Genomic DNA, 20,458 nt, shown 5'->3' with positions numbered 1-20,458 from the left:
AATCAAACCTCTAGTTCAGGCATATGGATCCGGATTGACCCTCTGGGTTTGAAAGTAAAGTTGCTGTATCACCTGAATTTTTTTAGGCCATCTGAAAACACACACCCAAAACTCCTTGTGTGTCTTAAGCCTGGTATTGACAAAAACAAGTTGTGCTGCTGCTATACGCGCGGTGAGCTTGTAGATTAGCTATTTGTAGCGAGCGACACGGTGCACAAACGCGAGTATGAATCAGACATCATATCATCCCACCCGCGGCCACCATTTATCTGTACAGTCGGTAGCTCACAGGAGTTGTGTGGAAAAAAACATAAATCTGATTACATCCAACCAGGCTCAGGCATGAAGTCAAACTCCACCTGTTGTCCTTGAGTAAAAGCCACCGAGTCGTCCGCAGCCACATTATTCAGACCTTCATGATCATTTATTATCAAGACAGAGGAGAGGGATTATCCCCCTGCAGTAGATCTTTGTGACTACAGGCAGACACAGTATGGTATGGATGGGTTTAATCCAAATGCTTTCATGTTGTACGCTCTCATGTTGCTAGGAGACGAGCCAAAAAACCCTTGGACACATCCGGTTTGGCTGTTGGTCGGTTCATCTTCTCTTGCGGTTACTGTTAAAGGGATATTTCACTTTTCAAACATTAAGCAACATTTTAAGCAACTTAAACACTGCCTGGGGTGCTCGCAAAAGCCAGAGTAGACGTTAAAAAGCCCCCCAAAAACGGCTTTGAAGTTGCTTCGGCATTTAGACATTTGATTTATTTTGATACATTTTAACAGACACGCCCCCTTCCTACATAAACCCATTGTAACTTAAAATTCCATTTTAGCCATGTTAGATTCATTGAAAACACCCGTCCTTGGTTCCGATGATATTGCCATTTTCCCCCCAAACTAATAATAATGAAGGAAAATACGTCCCCTCATTAGGGATGGGACGATAAGCGATATTATCGTTTATCGTGATAATAAAACACTCATGATAATCGTATCGTGGAGATTTAATTTATCGTGATATCGTCCTCCGTCATGCACTGGGATCAATTCATCTTTTATTTGCCAAGCTGCATATCCGGTACCACTTAAACCCTCTATAATTGGTAAAAGGTACTTATACTAAAAGGTTCTTATAATATACATATTTTTTTCAATCAAATGTCTTTGCCAAAAAATAGCTGATCTTCAAGCTCACAACGCGTCGTGTTGCAACGCATTGTGAGCTTGTAGATCTGCTATTTTTTGGCAAAAGTTATAATGGATAATGGATGTTGGGGATATTTTGATTATCGCGATAATATCGTACATCGCGATTTCTTTGGTCATAATAATCGTGATATGACATTTTCATATCGTCCCATCTCTACTCCTCATGCAGGACAATGTCAGCCACCAGAACCAAGAAGGGGTGTTTTCAATGAATCCATCCAACATGTTTAAAGAGTTTGAAGTTATAGGAAGGGGGCGTGTCTGTTAAAATTAATATCTAAATACTGAATCAAGAAACTGTCTGGGGTGCTCAAAAAAGCCCAAGTAGGGGGCGCCTACTGGCCTAGCGGTCCAAGCGCATACCACATAGGCTCTGATGCCTGACAGCGTGTCGTGGGTTCGAGTCCTTTGCTGCGTGTCACTCCCCATCTCTCTCCCCATTTCCTGTCAGTCTACTGTCCTATCAAATAAAGGCATAAAAGCCCCAAAAATGAAATATCCCTTTAAGCATTGGCTTAGCAATAGCGTATCTTGCCTCAGCCAGTTTAGCATAACGTTAGCTATGCTAGTTATTACCGCATGTTGGAGTGAAGCCCTTAAGATAATTTATCCCTGTATCATAGTTTCTCAAAATAACTTGGTATTCACCATTGGTTGGAACACTCACTGTTGTCAGTTTGAAAACTGCCTGCAGTGTTGCCTGGAGGATAGTTTCAACCTGTGGATTCCGAATCTGTCTCCGGTGCTCCAAAAACATTTCTCTTCTCCTAGGTACATCAAATAAACTATTTTAATTCCCTGTGAAGAGTTAACTTCTTGTTTTGAAATGGTGCAGCTGTAGTTTTTACTAGTTTAGTTTTTGTTTTTTAAGGTGGTTTGTACCCAGCTGTCTTTTTTTTGCTGACCAATGTTGTATCGTCCACCCTTGTTTATATCCATCTGGCTACGAATTTAAGGCCAATGCAGCCACAGCCAATGTGTTTACTTATCATATTCTTTAGTGGTGTGGTTGAGATTTATTTGTACAGCGATTTCTTTTCCTTCTCCCCGTGGCATATTTGCATATTTATGTGCATATTTCTATTATGAAAAACCCATCTCTCTCTGTCTCTGACCCATTCTCTTTATCTGAATTCTCTGCCTGTAATGAAAGGAAAACCTCTGATGTTTTCACAGTCCTATCTTTTTTTTCCCCCTCTCTCGCTCTCTGGCACTTCTGCACTCTGAATTCTGTATATTTCTGTAGTGCCCCTCTCTCTCTCTCTCTCTCCTCTCTTGCTTGCTCTCACACACACATCTCATGTGACTCCCTTTTTTTTCCAATTCTCCTTGGTTCTCCTTCCACCCGCTCTCTCTCTCCTTACCTTTTTTCTTCTCCTCTCTCTCTCTCTCTTTCTCTCGCTCCCTCTCTCGCTCCCTTGCTCTCTCCCAGTGAAAGGCTGAGAATACCCAAGGGAGCTGATGCAATTAAAATGCTAATCCTGTCTGTCTACAGAGAGAGGGAGAGAGGGGGGGGGGCTGACAGCATGAGGGATTGCGGCTCACATGGAGAACTCGACTGAAATGGAGAACAGAGGGGGGAGGAGGAGGGGGGGGGGGGGGGGAGTGGGAGAATAGGGGGGTGCCGGGAGGGGGGAGGGTTCTTGGGGTGGGGTGGTGGGGCAGAGACGAGAGGCCAGAGTGAAAAAGGGGATGCATGCAGGAGGAGGAGAGAGAGAGAGAGAGAGAGAGAGAGAAGACAGACCGGGACAGAGCAATGTGCTGCGAGCTGAGCGGTGATATACTGACTACGTTTAAAGGAGCATCTCTCCCGATGTGTGGAAGATATTACAGCTAATGTACAGCGCTATACGCCGTCGCTCAGGTCGTTCGCCCTCACCTAACTCCACTCCACCGTGCTCTGCTGCTGCTCCCCATGTTGTGTCTGCGCGTGGCGGCACGGCCGTGTTTTCCATATCAGTCGAGTCGTGTGTGCAGAGAAATGAGAATGATTATGTATGCAGTGGAAAACCCAGCAGGATTCCCTGAATATTTCATAGTGTGGGGCTGCTGCTTGCGCCGTCTCTCAACGCCACACACTCCTAGCCAGGATGGAGAGCAGGGTGTGCATTATGGTGTGGTTTTTAAAGAGCGGCTTCGGGATGCCGCTATGTGGGCCTTGAGCCTAATTCATACTCTGTTGAACGGCCGTGGTGTCAAACGGGGAAAAAGATGCTTAAAAAAAAAGGTTTAAGCATTTCCGTTTTTTTCGTTTTCGCTGTTAAGTATAAATTAGGCTTTAGGCTGGCTCCATAAATTTGATGTGAAGCGAATTTTCTGCATCACAATTTACAGTACAGTGTACAGTATTCCATGTTTGCTCTGTGCAGTGAAACAGCCCAGTGCCGCCGGCAAAACCCGCTTGATAAGAAATGGAAACCAAACTGGTTTGATTTAAAGCAAAACAGCCAGTTCAGGCCTGCAGGGCCTTTCTTTTCTTTTGGCCCAACGGTTGCTTGGTTGAGTAGAAGAATTCAGATTTCTTTAATGCTCTTATCCATGTCATGTGTTCTTTATTCGGTACAGTATTCTTAACTCATCATCTCAACAGTCACCGTAGCCTCTCTAGGCCCTCCTTTTAGACTGTGTGTATGAATGCAGTTGTGGGTAATCACGGCTTAATTGGAGTAATTAGAAGAATGTGAGGGCATTAGGCTACAGCTGGGGGCCATAATGAGGAGCGTGAGGGGGTGTGTGGGGGTGGTGAGAAGCCTTGAGAGGCCTCGTCACCCTCTTGGCTGTAGGTCGGGTGTCCTCCGCAGTGTATAAAAATGCGTATGAACTATGAATAAATACATAGTCTGCATGTCTCAATGGAAGATGGACCTCTTCCTCCACCACTAATGGCTCCAGGAGGAACAGGGTGGCCCCGGGATTGGCCGCGGCCGAGGACAACCCAGACTGAAGGTCTGAAAGCTCGAAAAGTCCACGCCAAAATGAGAGCGCAGCAGTGTTGATTTCGTTGACTAAAACTATGACAAACTGTTGTTTTCACTGATGAAAATGAAATAAAAACTAAGCGGTCATGACTAAAACTAAGACTAAATATATAGACAATTGGGTCAACAAAATAAAAACTAGACTAAAACGTTACGGAGGGACTAGTGGAGAAGAGAGTGATTTTGTTTGGTTGCACTCAGGTGTTGCGTGCTGAAAATAGAAGATCTACAAGCTCACAATTGTGAGCTTGTAGATCTGCTATTTTCAGCATGCAACCGAGTGTAAAATCACCCATTACGATGTCACCAAGGCCCGCCAAAATACATTTTAGTCGACTAAATCAACTGCAGATTTAGTCGCCTAAAATCGTATGATATTTAGTCGACGAAAATTAGACTAAAACTAAAACCTTTCAGGTGACTAAATTATGACTAAACCTAAAAGACATTTTATTCAAAAGACTATGACTGAAACTAAATCAAAATGTGCTGGGGAAAAACGACACTGGAGCGCAGGCATGTCACCCTGCTAGCTTTATGTGTTCGACAGGACGGCAAAACCGCTGAGGCCCCGATGAGTCTGTGAATCGTAAACTATCACCACTAGTATGTACCTATATGTGGTAAATGGGTATACTGTCAGCGACTGAGGGGTTAGAGAGAGGAGGGAGTGGTGTTGGTGGGCGCATCGGGGTCATTAGTTCAGTCGGCTGGGTCTGCTGCATTCCTGAGCCCTGAGAAGGGGGAGCAAGAGAAAAGGAATGTGACTCGGAGCGAACGAAGACCTAAGTGGAGGGAGAGAAACAGGCAAGAAAGAACAAGAAAAAAAAAAAAAAAAAAACAGCCAGCCGAGGTGGAGAAAGAAAAACTTTGAATCTTAACAGGAGACTCTGAAAAAGAGGGAAAGAGAAAGTGGACATTGTGGTACAGTTTGAACGTGAAGAATGCATACATTTCACAGCTGTTATTTGTTATAAACTACATGTTGTATTCCTTGGCTGCCATTCTCTTCTCATTGGTGGGTTTTACAGTACAGCAAAGATACTGTAAAACCCTCCTTGGTTGGCAAAGTATTTTTGAATGCGAGCAAGCACTCTCAATGGTGAACCTTTCGTTATCATCTTGAAGACAGCTCAGGTTGTTGATGGTGTGTAACCAGCAAAGCTGCTAAATAAGTAATTCACCTGACTCTGGGTTATGCCTCTTGGTCAAAGCCCAGGGGGTGTACTCAAAGGCTTTGAGTTTCCATTAGGATTAATCTCATCATCCATATTCGTCTGTCTGATTTAACTGTTTGAGATTTCATATTTTATTGATCAACGAGACTGATGAATGCTATGATGCAAAGTATCTTTTTCTCCTTCCTATTAGCTTTGTAAATAGTGAGAAAAGAAAAGAACTGGCATGAGTGAAGAAAGGGTAGTGATAACTTAAATGTCTACAGCAAAGAAAGACTTGAAACTTTTCAGCGTAGGAGTGGTTTGTGTGCAAGGTATTGTGTGTTGTGTGTGTGTGTGTGTGTGTGTGTGTGTGTGTGTGTGTGTCTGTAAGTGTAAGAGAGAGATGAGCACATGGCTGCAGGCTGACAGAGGTCTTGGTTTAATACAGTGGTGGAGTGGAGCGGCTGAAAGCTATACTTATGGCCAGCGGGGCTCATAGTGACAGCACATGCACTCCCATTACTAGTGCCATGCCTCATGTGACGCTCTCCCTGGCAGCCTGCCACTGAGGGGCCACACTGCCCTCTGCTGTTTGGAATATAACGGGAGCTAACGGTATAAACTAAGCTCATTGAGGATTCAGCCTGACTCTGCCGTGACTCAGGACAGGCGGGAACGTTGCCTGGGTTTTGACAGGTCCGCACAATTTTAGCATTGATAAGGTGTCCTCCCATGCACCCTTTTAGACTTAGAGAGCCCACAGAATTAGCCTGCTCTTTTGGTCTGAGGGCGAAGAAAGGAAGAAAAAAAGAAAAAAAAAACCTTGGCTGGCATTTCTGCTTTCAAAGTACTTTATCCACTTTAACCCTGGCATCCTTATTTTGGGCACATTTTCAAAACTTAAAACAAAGAAATAAAATCATTCACAAAGCGACGCTTCGTGAGCTTGTAGATCTGCTATTTTTGGCAATTTGTCATATGTTTTTTGGATCGGCTAAAGGCAGCATCATACTTGTAATGTCAAATGTGGTATGAAAGGTCAAAGGTGGAACGTCAGTGTCTATAACAGTGGTTCTCAAAGTGGGACTCAGGGACTCTAGGTTCCTTTTATGGGGGTCTAAATCTGTAACTTTGACAGTGTACAAATGGAAATAAATGGACCTGTGGTTCAATTTGTACACTGTCAAAGTTAAGGGGAGACCTTCAAATTTCAAAGTTTGAGAACTTTGATCTATAATATACCGTACTCATATTTAAAGCCCCTTTCCTCTCTCCTCTCCTAGTGCTAAGTATCCGAGGCGTGCAGGAGGAGGACCCCCCGGACCCTCAGATCATGCGTCTGGACAACATGCTGCTGGCAGAGGGTGTGTCGGGACCAGAGAAGGGCGGAGGCTCGGCGGCGGCGGCAGCTGCTGCAGCGGCGGCCGGGGGCTCGCCCAACGACGGCAGCATCGAGCACTCTGACTACAGGGCCAAGCTGGCCCAGATCCGCCAGATATACCACTCTGAGTTGGAGAAATACGAGCAGGTACGGAGCTTCTACAACTACATGCTATGCTATACCAGTGGTTCTCAACCTGTGGGTCCCAAAATTATTTTGGGGGGGCTCCCCAGATTAACTTAATGTGCAACGTTGTTTTCTCACTCAACAGTAAACAAACCAACATAAAGTTTAAGTGTATAGAGGCTATCTGCACATTTCTAAAGTGACAATTTAAGGACTTTTTAATACCTCTAAAATGACAATTTAAACCTTGGCCAAATTGTCTAATATTAGAGGCAGACATTGTGAAAATAACCGATCTACATGCTCACAATGCCTCTCAACACGAGGCGTTGTGAGCATGTAGATCTACAATTTTCACAATAGAACCGTGTAATACAAAATGTAATGCCTCAACACTTAGTGCTTGTCAGGGTGGGGGGTCCCAGTAAATCTGTGTATTTTTGGTAAGGTTGGTTGGTGGCTGTCTTTATTGGGTGTTATGGAAACAAATCTTATCGCACAATGTTTTTGACCAAATACCTCTATCGAAATTGTGATAATATCACAATATCGATAGATAACTAGTAAGACGCCCTAAGGGTGAGAAGCGCGTGCACATGGGCATGTTTATGCATTCGCCTGGGTGACGACAGACTGCCGTCTCATATCACAATATCAATATAATATTGATATCTTGCCCAGCCCTCCTTGTCTTCTCCATAACAAAGTCCCTCTCGCTACCTTGTCACTCCAGGCATGCAGTGAGTTCACCAACCACGTGATGAACTTGCTGAGGGAGCAGTCTCGCACACGGCCCATCTCTCCAAAGGAAATTGAGCGAATGGTGGCCATCATCCATCGCAAGTTCAGCTCCATCCAAATGCAGCTCAAGCAAAGCACCTGCGAGGCCGTCATGATCCTGCGTTCCCGCTTCCTAGATGCCAGGTTTGTCCGTGTGCCTGGATGAATGGTGGCGACGTCTGTTTCCACTGCCTGTGGGGGTTGGATCGGTAGTTTTCAAAGTGGGGTTCTCGAGTCAGATTCTTAACCACGTGAACCCTAGCGTCCCATTCGGGAACATTTTGTGAAAATGGCTACAAGCTCACAAGGCGGCGCAACACGTTATGAGCTTTTAAATCGGCTTGAGGTTTGGTGTAGAGGGCCCTCTGGAGGACCCTGGTTAATTAAGAACCTGGGGTTTAATTGGTAAATTTCCCATCATTTAATTCACTTCAACTAATTACAATACAAAAAAGCATGAGTGACTTGATACTAAAATTATTGTATAATTATGACTTTTAGACAATATTTTATAATAATACATAAAATAAACTCATCTGACAGAATCATTTTAAATGGGGGCATTGTCCTGATATTTAAAAGCAAATTAATAAAAATATTTGAAACGGGGGGGGGGGGGGAGGGGGGAAATAGAGATCATGGCCAAATGAAAGCCAAAATGCGGATCAGTGACATGAAAAGCCCCTGTTAAGCCTGATTTAGACATTGTCGTAAACCAGTGATGTAGGCAGAACCACAAGGCCTGCTATTTTGGCTCTCAAGAAACACATCTGTGTGTCTGTCAGTAATTAGAGGCAGTGCTAAAAACGCTGTCAGTTCTGCGCCACAGCTCCAAAGGATGTGAACACGTTGAGGTGGCCAAAGTTTATACAGCAGATAGCGTTTCATGCTTGTCGGTCATTTGCATCTTGTCTTTTTTTTGTTTGTCAGGCGTAAGAGACGTAACTTCAACAAGCAAGCGACGGAGGTGCTAAACGAGTACTTCTACTCCCACCTGTCCAATCCTTATCCCAGTGAGGAGGCCAAAGAGGAGCTGGCCAAAAAGTGTGCGATCACAGTCTCTCAGGTGAGCAGCACAGCCAATACACTCTGGATCACTGGTTTTTTATTATTTCCAGGGTTCCCACAGTCATGAAATTCCTGGAGATATTACTTATTTAAAAGATATTTTTGAATGTTTTGGAATTGATCAAGGGTCCTGGAAGGTCCTGGAAAAATACCTATGCATTGTCTTTGGTTATCTGAAATGACAAATTAAACATTGGCCAAATTGTCAAATATTAGAGACAGAAATTGTGAAAATAGCAGATCTACACGCTCACAACGCCTCGCAATTTTCACAATAAAACCAACCGTGTTATACAAAATTCCTCTACTCTTTGTGCTCGTCAGGGTTTCAATCTCGTCAGTCTTTCAATCTGGTGTCCCTATTTAGAGCAATTCATAGGCGAATGTTTTCTAAAATACCTGATCTCCAAGCTCACAAATAAGTGATTATATAAAATAAAATGACCTTTTCCCACTCAAAATAGTGGTCAAAACATCAGTCTAGGACACTTAATTGTTAAAGTTGTACCATGTAACTTTTTTTATAAAACAAATCTTAAAATTGTCCTAACTGTTAAATCGCTAAAGTTTTAGAACACCCACTCCGTTATTTTCAGCTTCTGAAGCCTTCTCTTTATATGTTTTCTATGATCCTGGCCGTGGACCGGATTTCGCGCAAAATTGACGTAATCTGCATCATCTGTATACGTTGTGTATACGTTGCCCAATCACATCGCCGATCATGCACACATGGTACACTACCGGCCAATCACAGCGCATCTTGAAGTGGGGTCGCCATATTTGTAGTCGCCCGTGTGTCTCTTTACTCAAAAGGTAATCTCGCCTACCAGGCAGGGTGAAGTAGTCCGTTTCTCCGGAATGCCTGAACGCACAGGAACCAGGGACCCCTCCAAAGATAGCTCTCGGCGTTGTGGAGGCAGACGCGGGGGTGTGAAGGTACGAAAAACGGGCGAAAGACGCGAACGCGACCGCGGTTTGCTATATGGCTACTGACCACTAGTTGAGAATCTTACACAGTATAGCTTTAAGTGTAAAATTGTCTACATCTGGGGCACTCGGATGGCACAGTGGTTATGTTCCTGCCCACTACAGCGGAGACTAATGGTTTGAATTAGTTTGGCCAGGCATTCCACAATAGGGGAGTCTCACTGGGCGGGGAGGGTGGTCTTTGTCACTGTACTACAGAGTCCTACTGGTTGCTCAGGGCACCTGTTAATCAGGAAGCAGAACTGTGAACAATGGCGTGTTCCCCTGCTTGCATTGCTGGGGCGGTATGGATTTTTAGTCACTGTTTATCGACAGTATGACGGTATCTCTGTATCTTCCCCAAAAAGTTGTTTTGAACGAGAAAAAAACTAAACAAAATACAGCAGTATGCATTACACAACGAATGTGTTGCGGTTATTGCACCCAGTTGAAAAGCTCCATTGAAAGCTTCTTGCAACAGCTATTGGGGATAATGGTTGCAAGTAGTTGCATGCAACAGTTTTGTTGCAAAGAGTTGCGACTAGTTGCATTGGTGTGGACTGGTCTCAAGGGAAGTTCACACCCAGCACTATAACGATAACTGTCGTCATAGTTCTGGTGTCATCCACAAAGCTAGAAAGTGTTTTTAAATAATATCTTTAGTTATAAAAATAATCGCGGATTTGAACTCGACACTGCGATATGCATTACACAACCGCGATATTGGTTATTGCACCCAGCCCTATAACCATGTAACACAAAACAACAAAGATAAAACATGAGGTCACCACTGTACAGAGAAAACCATTCTATCGACTGGGGCCGGGCAGTTTGTTTAATGCAGCAATGGCTGAGGGGACAAAACTCTGCTAAAACTAACCTTTTTCCACTTCAGGGTTCTGTATCTTCGCCCTGATGGCATGAGGTCGAAGTAGCGATACAGGGGGTGATCAGTGTAATTTGTTATTGAAAGCGTGTGATGGCATTATTGTTCATTTAAGCAGGTGTGGGAAGTCTGATGATCTTGGAAGCAAAACGGGTATTCGGGTAATACTGTAAATACTATGTGTTGGAGGTGGAAGTGACAATAGACTAGAATACATGGGGAATATGGAATTGGCATGATGACTAAATTAGCCAGTAGCTATGCCCCTCCCCTAAAAGCTTTTGTCCAATGCTAGCTTAGCAACCAGCAGCTTGCCAAGGCTGTTGCCAAGGCAAACCTTGGCAAGCAGGAAGTTATTCTAAGCTAGCATTGGACAAAAGCTTTTTGGGAGGGGCATAGCTACTGGCTAATTGGGAGGAGAAGAAGAAAAAAAGAATGTCTACATCTCATCTCTGTCTTCCTCAGGTTTCTAATTGGTTCGGCAACAAGAGAATACGCTACAAGAAGAACATTGGTAAGTTCCAGGAGGAAGCGAACCTCTACGCAGTTAAAACAGCGGTGGATGCTGCCAATGTGTCGGCGCAGGCTAGCCAGGCAAACTCTCCAGCGACGCCCAACTCAGGTACCACGTGTTCCATTAGTCTCTCATAGCCCTCCCCTTGTTATTGGACCTCAGTGCCTCTACACACACGCACACACACACACACACACACACACACACACACACACGCACACACGCACACGCACTCTCACACACAAACTCACACATTCACACGCTCAATACTTTAGTTCACCGTTTCCCAAACACTGGGACACGGACCAATTTTTATGGGTCACAAAAATCCCATTTTCTTTTCATACAAAAATAAAATGTAAATTTCACAAGATGGAAAACCTTTTGAAATGTATCATTTTATTTTTTAGAAATAAAAATAATTTGGGAATTTTATACATTTTCAAACAAAAAACAAACACAATTAAGAACATTCCATATATGAAATATAATATTAAATAAGAAGTAGTGAAAGCTGATCATCTACAAGCTCACAACGTGGCGCAAAGCGACAGGGTTGTGAGCTTGCAGATCTGCTGTTTTCACTAGTTTGGGTCCCGGGGCAAATGTCTCTTTTTGGGTCACAGGCTAAAAAAGTTTGGGAACCACTGCTTTTAGTTCATATTAGACTGATGAAACACATGTGATCAGAGTCCCTTCCTGCCCTGAGGCGACCCCACACTGCACAAGAAACTGGATCTTGCGGCCCGGCTGGCCAGCTGGCACACAACATGCATGTGTGAAGCCGGGTTGACTCATCCTATTTCATGTCACGTCAACTGACTGGCAATGAGCGATTTGCACTGGCCAACAACGTGAAGCAGAGCAGGCCTTAGTAACTATGCTAACTAGGACGATATGTGGACAAAATCAAATATCACTATTTCTTTACCAAATACCTCAATAATTGTGGGGGTGACTGTTGCTGCTTTCACAAAATATCGATGTAATGTCGATATATTGTCCTAACATGGACATAATGCATAATGTCACCACATCCTTTCTTCATGACTTTGAATGACAGCTGGGTAGCTCCAGAGCTGGGCTTAACTTTGCACCTTTTACGCCATTATTTGATATATTTGATCTGCTGTCTGTGTTCTTGCTTAATACAATTAACATAATTCCAAAGGTTCTCCTGCCTGACTGCTTTTCTTTTTACTGACCGCACAATATGTTTTGACACAATTATCTACTCTAGTTATTACAATATGGTTCTGTTGCTCAGAACTGTGATGTTTTTCAGAACCTTATCTTGGCTTCCTATTCAAAGATGTAGTGTCAACAATGAACACACCAAGATGGCAGAAATGTGCTCAAAGATTTTGTTGGCATTTTTAACCTGCTGGCCATTAAGATCACCTATTTGAGCATGATCATTCAAAATTTGACCACGATCATTCAAGACATGCAAGGAAGGATTTGATTGGTGATTTGACCCATTCGAATTGTAAACTAATCATACATTAAATGCCAAATTGTTTTTTAAATAATTGTGATATAAACACACAATTTGTATCCATTGTACTCGTCAGAGAAAGTGAAAACTAAAAAAGATTAACCAACATTGACTAAAACAGCGATTGGCTATGATTGTCTCTGTTAAAGTAGCTTACTACTATTAATGTGGTTCAGAAGAGACTTCACTCAAAGTATAGCTAACCTATTGTGCAGTCTGGGGTACCTTAAGTCTATGCTTGCATGTGAGTTTAGTAGTACATCGAACCTGTGATGTGTGTTTTGTCTCTTGGTTTGTTGTTTCCCTAAGTGTATGTTCAGAACATTGTGAATGCAGCTTGACCCATATTGATTGAACATTTTGGATGTAGCTTAGCCCATATTGATCTTCATGGATTTTACAACCAATTGCTAAAATCCATAAATAATACTTGGCCATACATTTCATTGATTACTTATCCATTTCATCCTTAGTCCATTATCCATTTAATCCTTAATAGGGATGTGTTAGATGTTAGTCAGTATCGGTCCGATACTGGGCAAAAACAATGTATCAGTTGTCGATTTAAAAATAAATACATTTTAAGTTATAATCTGACAAGATCGATTGACAAATCTAGCCTGAAACATCCCCAAAGTGTTTTAGCCACTCTTACAGTGACATGCTATAACGAGAAGTACCGTTGCAGCATATGTCACTTGATAACTGTAGCTAGTCATTAGCACAGTCGTTTGTCCTGTCAGTTGTGTGGACTGGTCTTTTAAGCTTAGAGTGGAGTAAAGCTAAACCTATTCAATGAGTGCTTTTAGGATTGACAGCAGTATTTCGGCTTATTAACAGCTTGCTTGTTGTTTTAAGAGGAAGGAAAAAAGGTATTGGATTGCCATCCGGTATTGGCAGATACTCAAGGTTGTGTTACAGAAATCAGAAATTAAAAACGGCATCCTTGGTTATTGATTGCTGTCTGTCAATCATCCTCATTGCTCATTTTGCTATGTGTAATGATGTGTCACCCTGCTTGCTATTTGTAGTGCAATGTCGGGTCTTTACATCCTCGCGCACACACAAGCTAAGAATGGTAACACGCACACAGAAGCTGATAATAGTAACACTTACACACACAAGCTGATAATGGTAACACTTACACACACAAGCTGATAATGGTAACACGCACACACAAGCTGATAATGGTAACACGCACACACACAAGCTGATAATAGTAACCTCTATTTGCTAAGTTGCAGATAGGAGCAGGTAGGTGCTCACTCAGTTTATTTTACTCATAGATGGAGCATGTTGTGATCAGTTTATGTCCACGGTTAAATCCCCATTGTCTTCCATAACTGTCAGTCAAACACCTGAGCACAATATCGACCTCTGATGATGGAGGAACTTCACCAAGTCAGTGGAGTCAACATTTGACTAGAATATTCACTCAAAACCGTCAAAATAAAAACAAAAGTGTTACTCTGCCACGAAAATTGAAATGTTGATACCTGAGTAAATGTGCTTGGTTAATCTGTGGAAATGCACTTGAAGAGTTTATGTGAGCATGTACATATTGATTGATAAGCTGGAAGGCTTCAAAATGAGACGTGCCTAATGGCTCCCGTTGGTGCCGGGAGACATTGGTGACGCATTAGTGGCTCTCAGGCATTTCATTAATCTGGGTCAGTTGGCTTTGGACCGCTTGGTTTTCATGGATGTTTTGGTTCATTATCCCAGTATTGTAAATAAGACACAGACATGATCGATATCTCATGTTGAAGCCGTGGCGGAGGTCGTGAGGTGTGACTGTATTATTGGCAATCAGTGCCCGTGACCACCGGTGACCTTTGACCCCAGGGCACCATGACATGCCTGATTGGCTGCATGTATTGCCCCACAGGGTCATCGGGGTCATATAACTTGTCTCACACAGGTGACACCTACCTTGGCCTGCGTTCACTCAACGGGGAGGGTCTCAACATGGCCCCCTCTCTGCAGCCGCAGGTACGCAACAAGGACATCTGCAGAACCTACCCCAATGCCCTCAACTCAGCCCCCCCCGGTGTCCCCGGACACTTGGCCCCTAGCATAGCACCCTCTTGCCCCGACCTCACCCCATGTGTTGCCCTTTAATTACCGTTATCCCCTTCCTGCGTTTTGTGGTTCCCTGACCCGTCTACGTCTAGCCAGTGTAGTAGTGACCCTCCGAGGAACATGGTAGCCCATCACAACTACTGGTGCATGTGTTTATCTTTCCCTTCAGACCATCTCAAAACCATTCCATCTCTGCACATTATATTTCCTCAGATATGACCACCTTTGTGTTTGTACCCTGTGTTTGTGGTGCCCTGTGCGGTGTGTTTGTGGTACTCTGCACCCTGTGTTTGTGGTACCCTGTGCCCCTTGTTTGTGGTACCCTGACATCCTTTTAGTGTGTATAGTTGCAATGTTGATTGATTGTAGATTTGTTGATATTATATTAGACTGATTATGTTTAGACTGATGATAGATTCTTGTTTACCTATGATCCTAGATTACGATGTAGATGCATTTGATGTGTTACCTAGTGTTTTCCTTGCTTACTGTAAGTTGTTCTGTTAAGAAAGTCTGCTAAATGCCACCCTAAATTGTAAATTGTACCCTGTTCTGTGTTAGTGGTACCCTGGCCTTTACGGTGTGTTCGTTGTACCCATGGCCTGTACTAGAGCTCTGCATCAGGAGCGGGATGCTGTGAGAGCTGTGGATATTATTTCGGTAGTTTTTAAATATCTTTGGGCCGGTAAGAAATTATAATAAAAAACCTTCGCCCCCCCAAAGTCCTGCACCGGCAAGCAATAAACCGGTTATAGCACACCTGACGCATGTGTGGCTTACTTTAGCTAAATATGAACACATTTATCTTATGGCTAAATACAGAAGAATTTGTCATTTCAAAACATTGTTGCATAAGGTATATATAATAACCTATTGTCAGGCAGTTGTCCAGACAAGCCCTTATCTTGCTCTCTCTCTCTCTCTCATTCTATGTTTTGGTTTGTAATGTTTTGCGGTCCCAAAGGAATCACTACAGGATATTTTGGTACTAGATGGTAATATTGCAGGATTATACTGCAGTAAACGGCACTGAAATTTACGGCGGGTGGGAGTGGCGGGCAGAAATTTATTGAGTTTTCAGAAATGAAACCATTGGGAGCGTGGGTAGGAATGGTCCGAAATTTAGCGAGAGTGGGATTAAGTAAACAACTCTGTACCCTGTGGAAGTACACTGTTTTGTAGTGTCTGGGGGAACCAGTAATCTGATGTTGTGTTTTACGGCTCAGTGTTCCCACTGATGGCTATAATATAATCCTGACCTGTCCTGTGGCCTGCTGGCTTCAAATGCAGTAATTGATTCCATGGGAATAAGAGCAGAGCAGGCAAAGTGGAGAATCATGATGTTTAGTGGGCATCCATGGTGTCAAGCAGCAGCAGCAGTGACCCGATGAGTGAAAATAGATGACTGAGCTTGCTAGTGGAGAAACCTTCACGGGGTAACGTGGATGGGCATTAATGGATGCAGCATGAGCTTTGTGGAAGCTGTCAATTCTCTGCCCAGCCAATGTCTGTGTGTATTCTGAAAGAAGACTGTATGTGGTGACCAGTGCTTTGTGTTCCAACATAAAGATGTTTAATAGTGGTAAAATGTCCTGTTTTATTTTTACCTGATAGGTGGATACCCTGCACCGTGCTACACACCTGACGGGCGGCTATGAGGAGCTGTCAGGTAGCGGCCTCTACACCCCTCACCACCTGGACGTGAGTACTAACTTGAGAGCAGTGATTCCCAGATGATTCAGTGGGTCGGGACTTTTTTCCACCCCGTTTCCTATACAAAAAATATTTTGAAATGAGATATATTTTTTTTAAGTTTCACCAAAAATGTTTCATCAATTAAAAACAATTAAAACTTTTTTCTAAAATATAAAAAAAATAAAATGAGAAAATCGAAACATTTTTATAAGTAAAAAAAAAAAAAGTTTTAGAAGTACTGAAAATAGACGATTTACAAGCGACGCGTTGTGAGCTTTATAGATCTGCTAGTTTCACTAGTTTGGGTCATGGTTAAACATCTAATTTCTCTTTCTTTGGGTCTCGAGCTAAACATTTTGGGAACCACGGCTTTAGAGTGTTCTCTTTGAGTAGTAACTTGATAACAAAGCTCTGAGACGAGCCAAGATGTCTGCCTTTGTGTGCGCTGCAGACTACAGCCTGGAAAGTTCCGTCATCAGTTGGCTTAAGTTAAAACAGCTGTCGTAATGTTACCATAGTTGGCCTGAGATAAAACAGCTGTTGTAGTATTGTTACCATAGTTACAATGTGATTTTGCACCCCGTTTTTTTTAAGACTTCCGTATCCTTCCACCAGAAATTAATTATAGCAATAACTTAATAAACTGAATGTTTTGACAGACAACCTAAGCAAGTGTTTTCTCTGTCTGTTGCTTGCAGGCTAACAACAGCTGGCAGGATGCCACCAACCCCCCGTCAGTCAGTTCTCCTCTTGGTCCTCCTGGCAGCGTCCATTCTGACACCTCTAACTGAGCTGGCACCCCTCCTTAACACTATACCACCTCGCCACCATCACCTCCACTGACCACTACCGTCTGTCCCCACCTTCTGCTGACCACCCACCTCCAGAGACTCACCAAGTTGTAATACACATCCTCATATGCACACATCTTACTGGAGTGCAGGAATGGACAACTGGACACTAGCCAGGAGGAATCTGTGCTTCGTAACTCTTTGACATGGAAGAGAAAGGGCCAGGACGGACAGATGTCAAAACAGATAACACCATCTTCGGGTTCTAATAAACCTGTTGAGTATCACTTGACCTGGCTGTGTGAGACGACCACGATGTCTGTACATTATTTGTGTATATGCACGTCTTGACTCCCCACAATGTATCCACACGACCTGCCCATGTCCTAATTGACCTCTGCTCTCTTCCCTCGGTAGAGGAGCCTGGCCCCTTTGCTCTGGAAAACCGTGTGATACCTGTACAAGGCGTTGGCATTTGATTAGAGCTCTACCGACAAGGATCACTACTAGGGAGCTCTGCTCACCTTGCTTGTACCAAAGTGCTGCCCAACTAGTTGTCACCACTTGTGTTTCTCCCAAGAACCACCACTGGCAACTAAACACCAATAACACCATTGTATCTTCCATCCTTCAATGCTTGATGTAATTGCTATGGTGGGGCTTCTCTAACGTGAATACGTATATCGATAGTTCAGATTTGCACATTATGTGCGTGCACCCCAACCAACACGAGCACACTCTCACACACACTCTCACACACAAACCTCTCCACTTTTTCCAACTCTTTTCCAGGAAAGGAAACATATGAGATCTGTCAAGCACAAACTGTTGCACCTTTATCATGGGTGCCTCTACCTGGTAACTGTAGTTATGGGAGTCACTGCTATAGCCAGTTCTGAATCTGGTCCAGACACGACACATTAGGGCTGCGGAAGGAGGGAAATGATCCTCTGTGGATGTAACTAACAGCCCTTTTCTTTGCTAACCAATAGAGGTTGTAGTAGATGGCTTGTAGACTTTACTTCTTGCTTTCTTTCAACAAGTTTTATTTGATTGTAGCTTGTTTTCTAATGCTGTTTCACCAAGAATGCACCAGCCACCAAAAAAAGAGTAGTTCAATAACAGGTTAGGGGAGAGAGAGAGAGATTCTGGGGGCAGTGGTTATATAACTGAGACAAATGTGACATGACTTTAGAAACGTGACCGTCTTCCATGCATGTAGGATTTTTAGGTGTGATAATATGGTTTTCATTTAATCTTCAAGTTTTTTAGCTTCTCTTTTTATTAACAAAAGAAAGGGTATTATGATATCAGACAGACCAAAAAAAAGGAATAAATGCATCACGCACTGCGATGATGTGTGTTTCTGCGTGTGCGCGTGTACAGTGTTCCCCGGAACGACTCAGTCAAACTGGTTGGTGCACCAATACATTTCAATGGGAATGTAGTCGACGGGTGCTTCCGCCAACCAATGAGAAACTAGACGGGGATGGATGGGGGGACTGGGATCTCCTCATAACTTGAAACCTGTAAGCTCACACAGGCCCAAGGCAACACGCTCCAACCTTCTATAGTACCAAAAATATCATGATCAACAATGTAATTATGACTCTGTCTCACTAAAGTAGGTGTGCAGCCACCTTTTTTCTGTTTGAGGAGAGGAGGGAATTCTATTTGTAACTGTGTCTTTCTGTGTGTGGTGTTGTCATTCCTCAAGTTCATTTTAATTTTGGGGGTGGGTGGGTGGGGTGTGGGTACTTTGTAGGACGATGGGTGGATTGAGGACTTGTCATATCACACCTGTGATTTGATTGTATCGTGTGCAGTTGAGCACCCATTCCGTGAGAAGGCATGTTCTCTCACATACCTATATTTGAACAGATTCTGGTCAACCAGAGTGTTTTTTTTAATTTTTTTATTTGATTTGGCCAATTGGCAAGGGCTCCTCTCTCTGTTACCAAAAAGGCAGCATTGGGTGTATTCAAATCTAAACAGGTGTACAAGACCCCCGCAGCCGATGTTCTTGGATTTCAACCCTTTGAACTATTTTATACATCCAACTATTATGTGAATAACAAAGCATTTTGATAAGATAAAGCCTTATGGAAGACTCCCAATGTAAACCCAGACTTTGTTGAAACGATGTTACAGAACAAAACTTAGGTCCATCACATGTATATCCCAGATTTAAGTATTTGTTTGCTGTTACGTACATTTCATATGGCTATATCTTACAAATAGTGTTATCACCACACCAAATTATCTTTAGCCCATTTTTCTACCAGTTGTAATGGATGTCACTGTACAGTTTGTGGAATGTTTCAGTATTTTTTTTCCCCTCTTTTATAAACCTTTTTGATGTTTTGTTTGGGTGAGATTTGTTTGGCCTTTATTGTCTCGCAGGGGTCACAATTACTCTGTTTTTATCATTCTTTTTGGATATAATTTGGGTCTTTTTGTTACATAACTGGGTTACAATATGGGGTTTACATGTATAAAATGTTTGATGCTGTGGAAAGATCAATTAGACGTTTCTCATATGCATTTGATTTGTTACTCAGTGGACTGATTATCTTACTGGTACTTTTCAATTCTTACCTTTCACTTTTGTTAATCTCTCTCCCTACCTCCATAAATACCTTGTAATTAAAATAGTTTATCAAATATTCTTAATTGCTTTTCAGGAGGGAAGTTTGTTTACAAAAGGGCCATTTGACATTAAGGCAGTAGCTGGAGCAGCCCACCATAACAGCCTGAAGGTATAGATGGCTCTTTGGTTCTCTGAGTTTGATTAGACTTCACCATGGATTCCAGTGCAAATTAAAAAAAAAATGTGTCAATCACCATGTAATTGGATATAATTGTAACGGTGCCAATACGTTTGGCACCATGAAATGAGGGGACCATGCACAAAAAGGGCTTTAGTTATAAACATCCTTCAGATCAAATGTCAGCACCGTAAGTGTACACTTTGATCAAATTATTTTCCAACATTCATGCAGTCCTAAAGAAAAGGACATAATTTTTGCAGGGATTGATTTTGTACTAAACAAATTACACATTTTTATAAGTGTCTTCAGCATTGACCGTTGTCCACTCATGACTAATTTATGCTCCATCTTACAAGATGTCGTGCCGAAAATGGCACATCTATAAGCTCAATGCATTATGCATTGCACCTGCAGCATGAATTTGTAGATCGGACATTTTTGTCATGTGACATTGTTGTATGACGAGGTATAAGTCGGGCTGTACTTATGAATGACTTCCACAGCACCAAATGTTATTTAATTACTTTGTTTTATTAGTATATTTGTAT

General features: G+C 42.8%; 1 protein-coding gene across 2 annotated transcripts in view; it reads left to right on the top strand.

Annotated features, from left to right (window-relative positions):
• Window positions 1-18,818, top strand: part of pbx4 (pre-B-cell leukemia transcription factor 4) — a 38,645-nt gene extending 19,827 nt beyond the window's left edge. Inside the window, exons 3-9 of one of the 2 annotated variants that reach the window (XM_080724236.1) lie at window positions 6,636-6,880; window positions 7,593-7,783; window positions 8,570-8,705; window positions 11,025-11,181; window positions 14,460-14,563; window positions 16,268-16,354; window positions 17,047-18,818. In XM_080724236.1, the coding sequence (XP_080580362.1) occupies window positions 6,636-6,880; window positions 7,593-7,783; window positions 8,570-8,705; window positions 11,025-11,181; window positions 14,460-14,563; window positions 16,268-16,354; window positions 17,047-17,139 (1,013 nt within the window). In that variant the 3' untranslated portion in view covers window positions 17,140-18,818. The remainder of the gene's footprint in view (window positions 1-6,635; window positions 6,881-7,592; window positions 7,784-8,569; window positions 8,706-11,024; window positions 11,182-14,459; window positions 14,564-16,267; window positions 16,355-17,046) is intronic. The other variant, XM_080724237.1, reaches the window with a different exon arrangement.
• The last annotated feature ends 1,640 nt before the right edge of the window (window positions 18,819-20,458 follow it).

Source organism: Nannobrachium achirus, assembly GCF_963921795.1.
Source record: "Nannobrachium achirus genome assembly, chromosome: 4".
Classification (NCBI taxonomy): domain Eukaryota; kingdom Metazoa; phylum Chordata; class Actinopteri; order Myctophiformes; family Myctophidae; genus Nannobrachium; species Nannobrachium achirus.
Note: the sequence above shows the minus strand (reverse complement) of the source record. Positions and strands in the feature narration are given on the sequence as shown.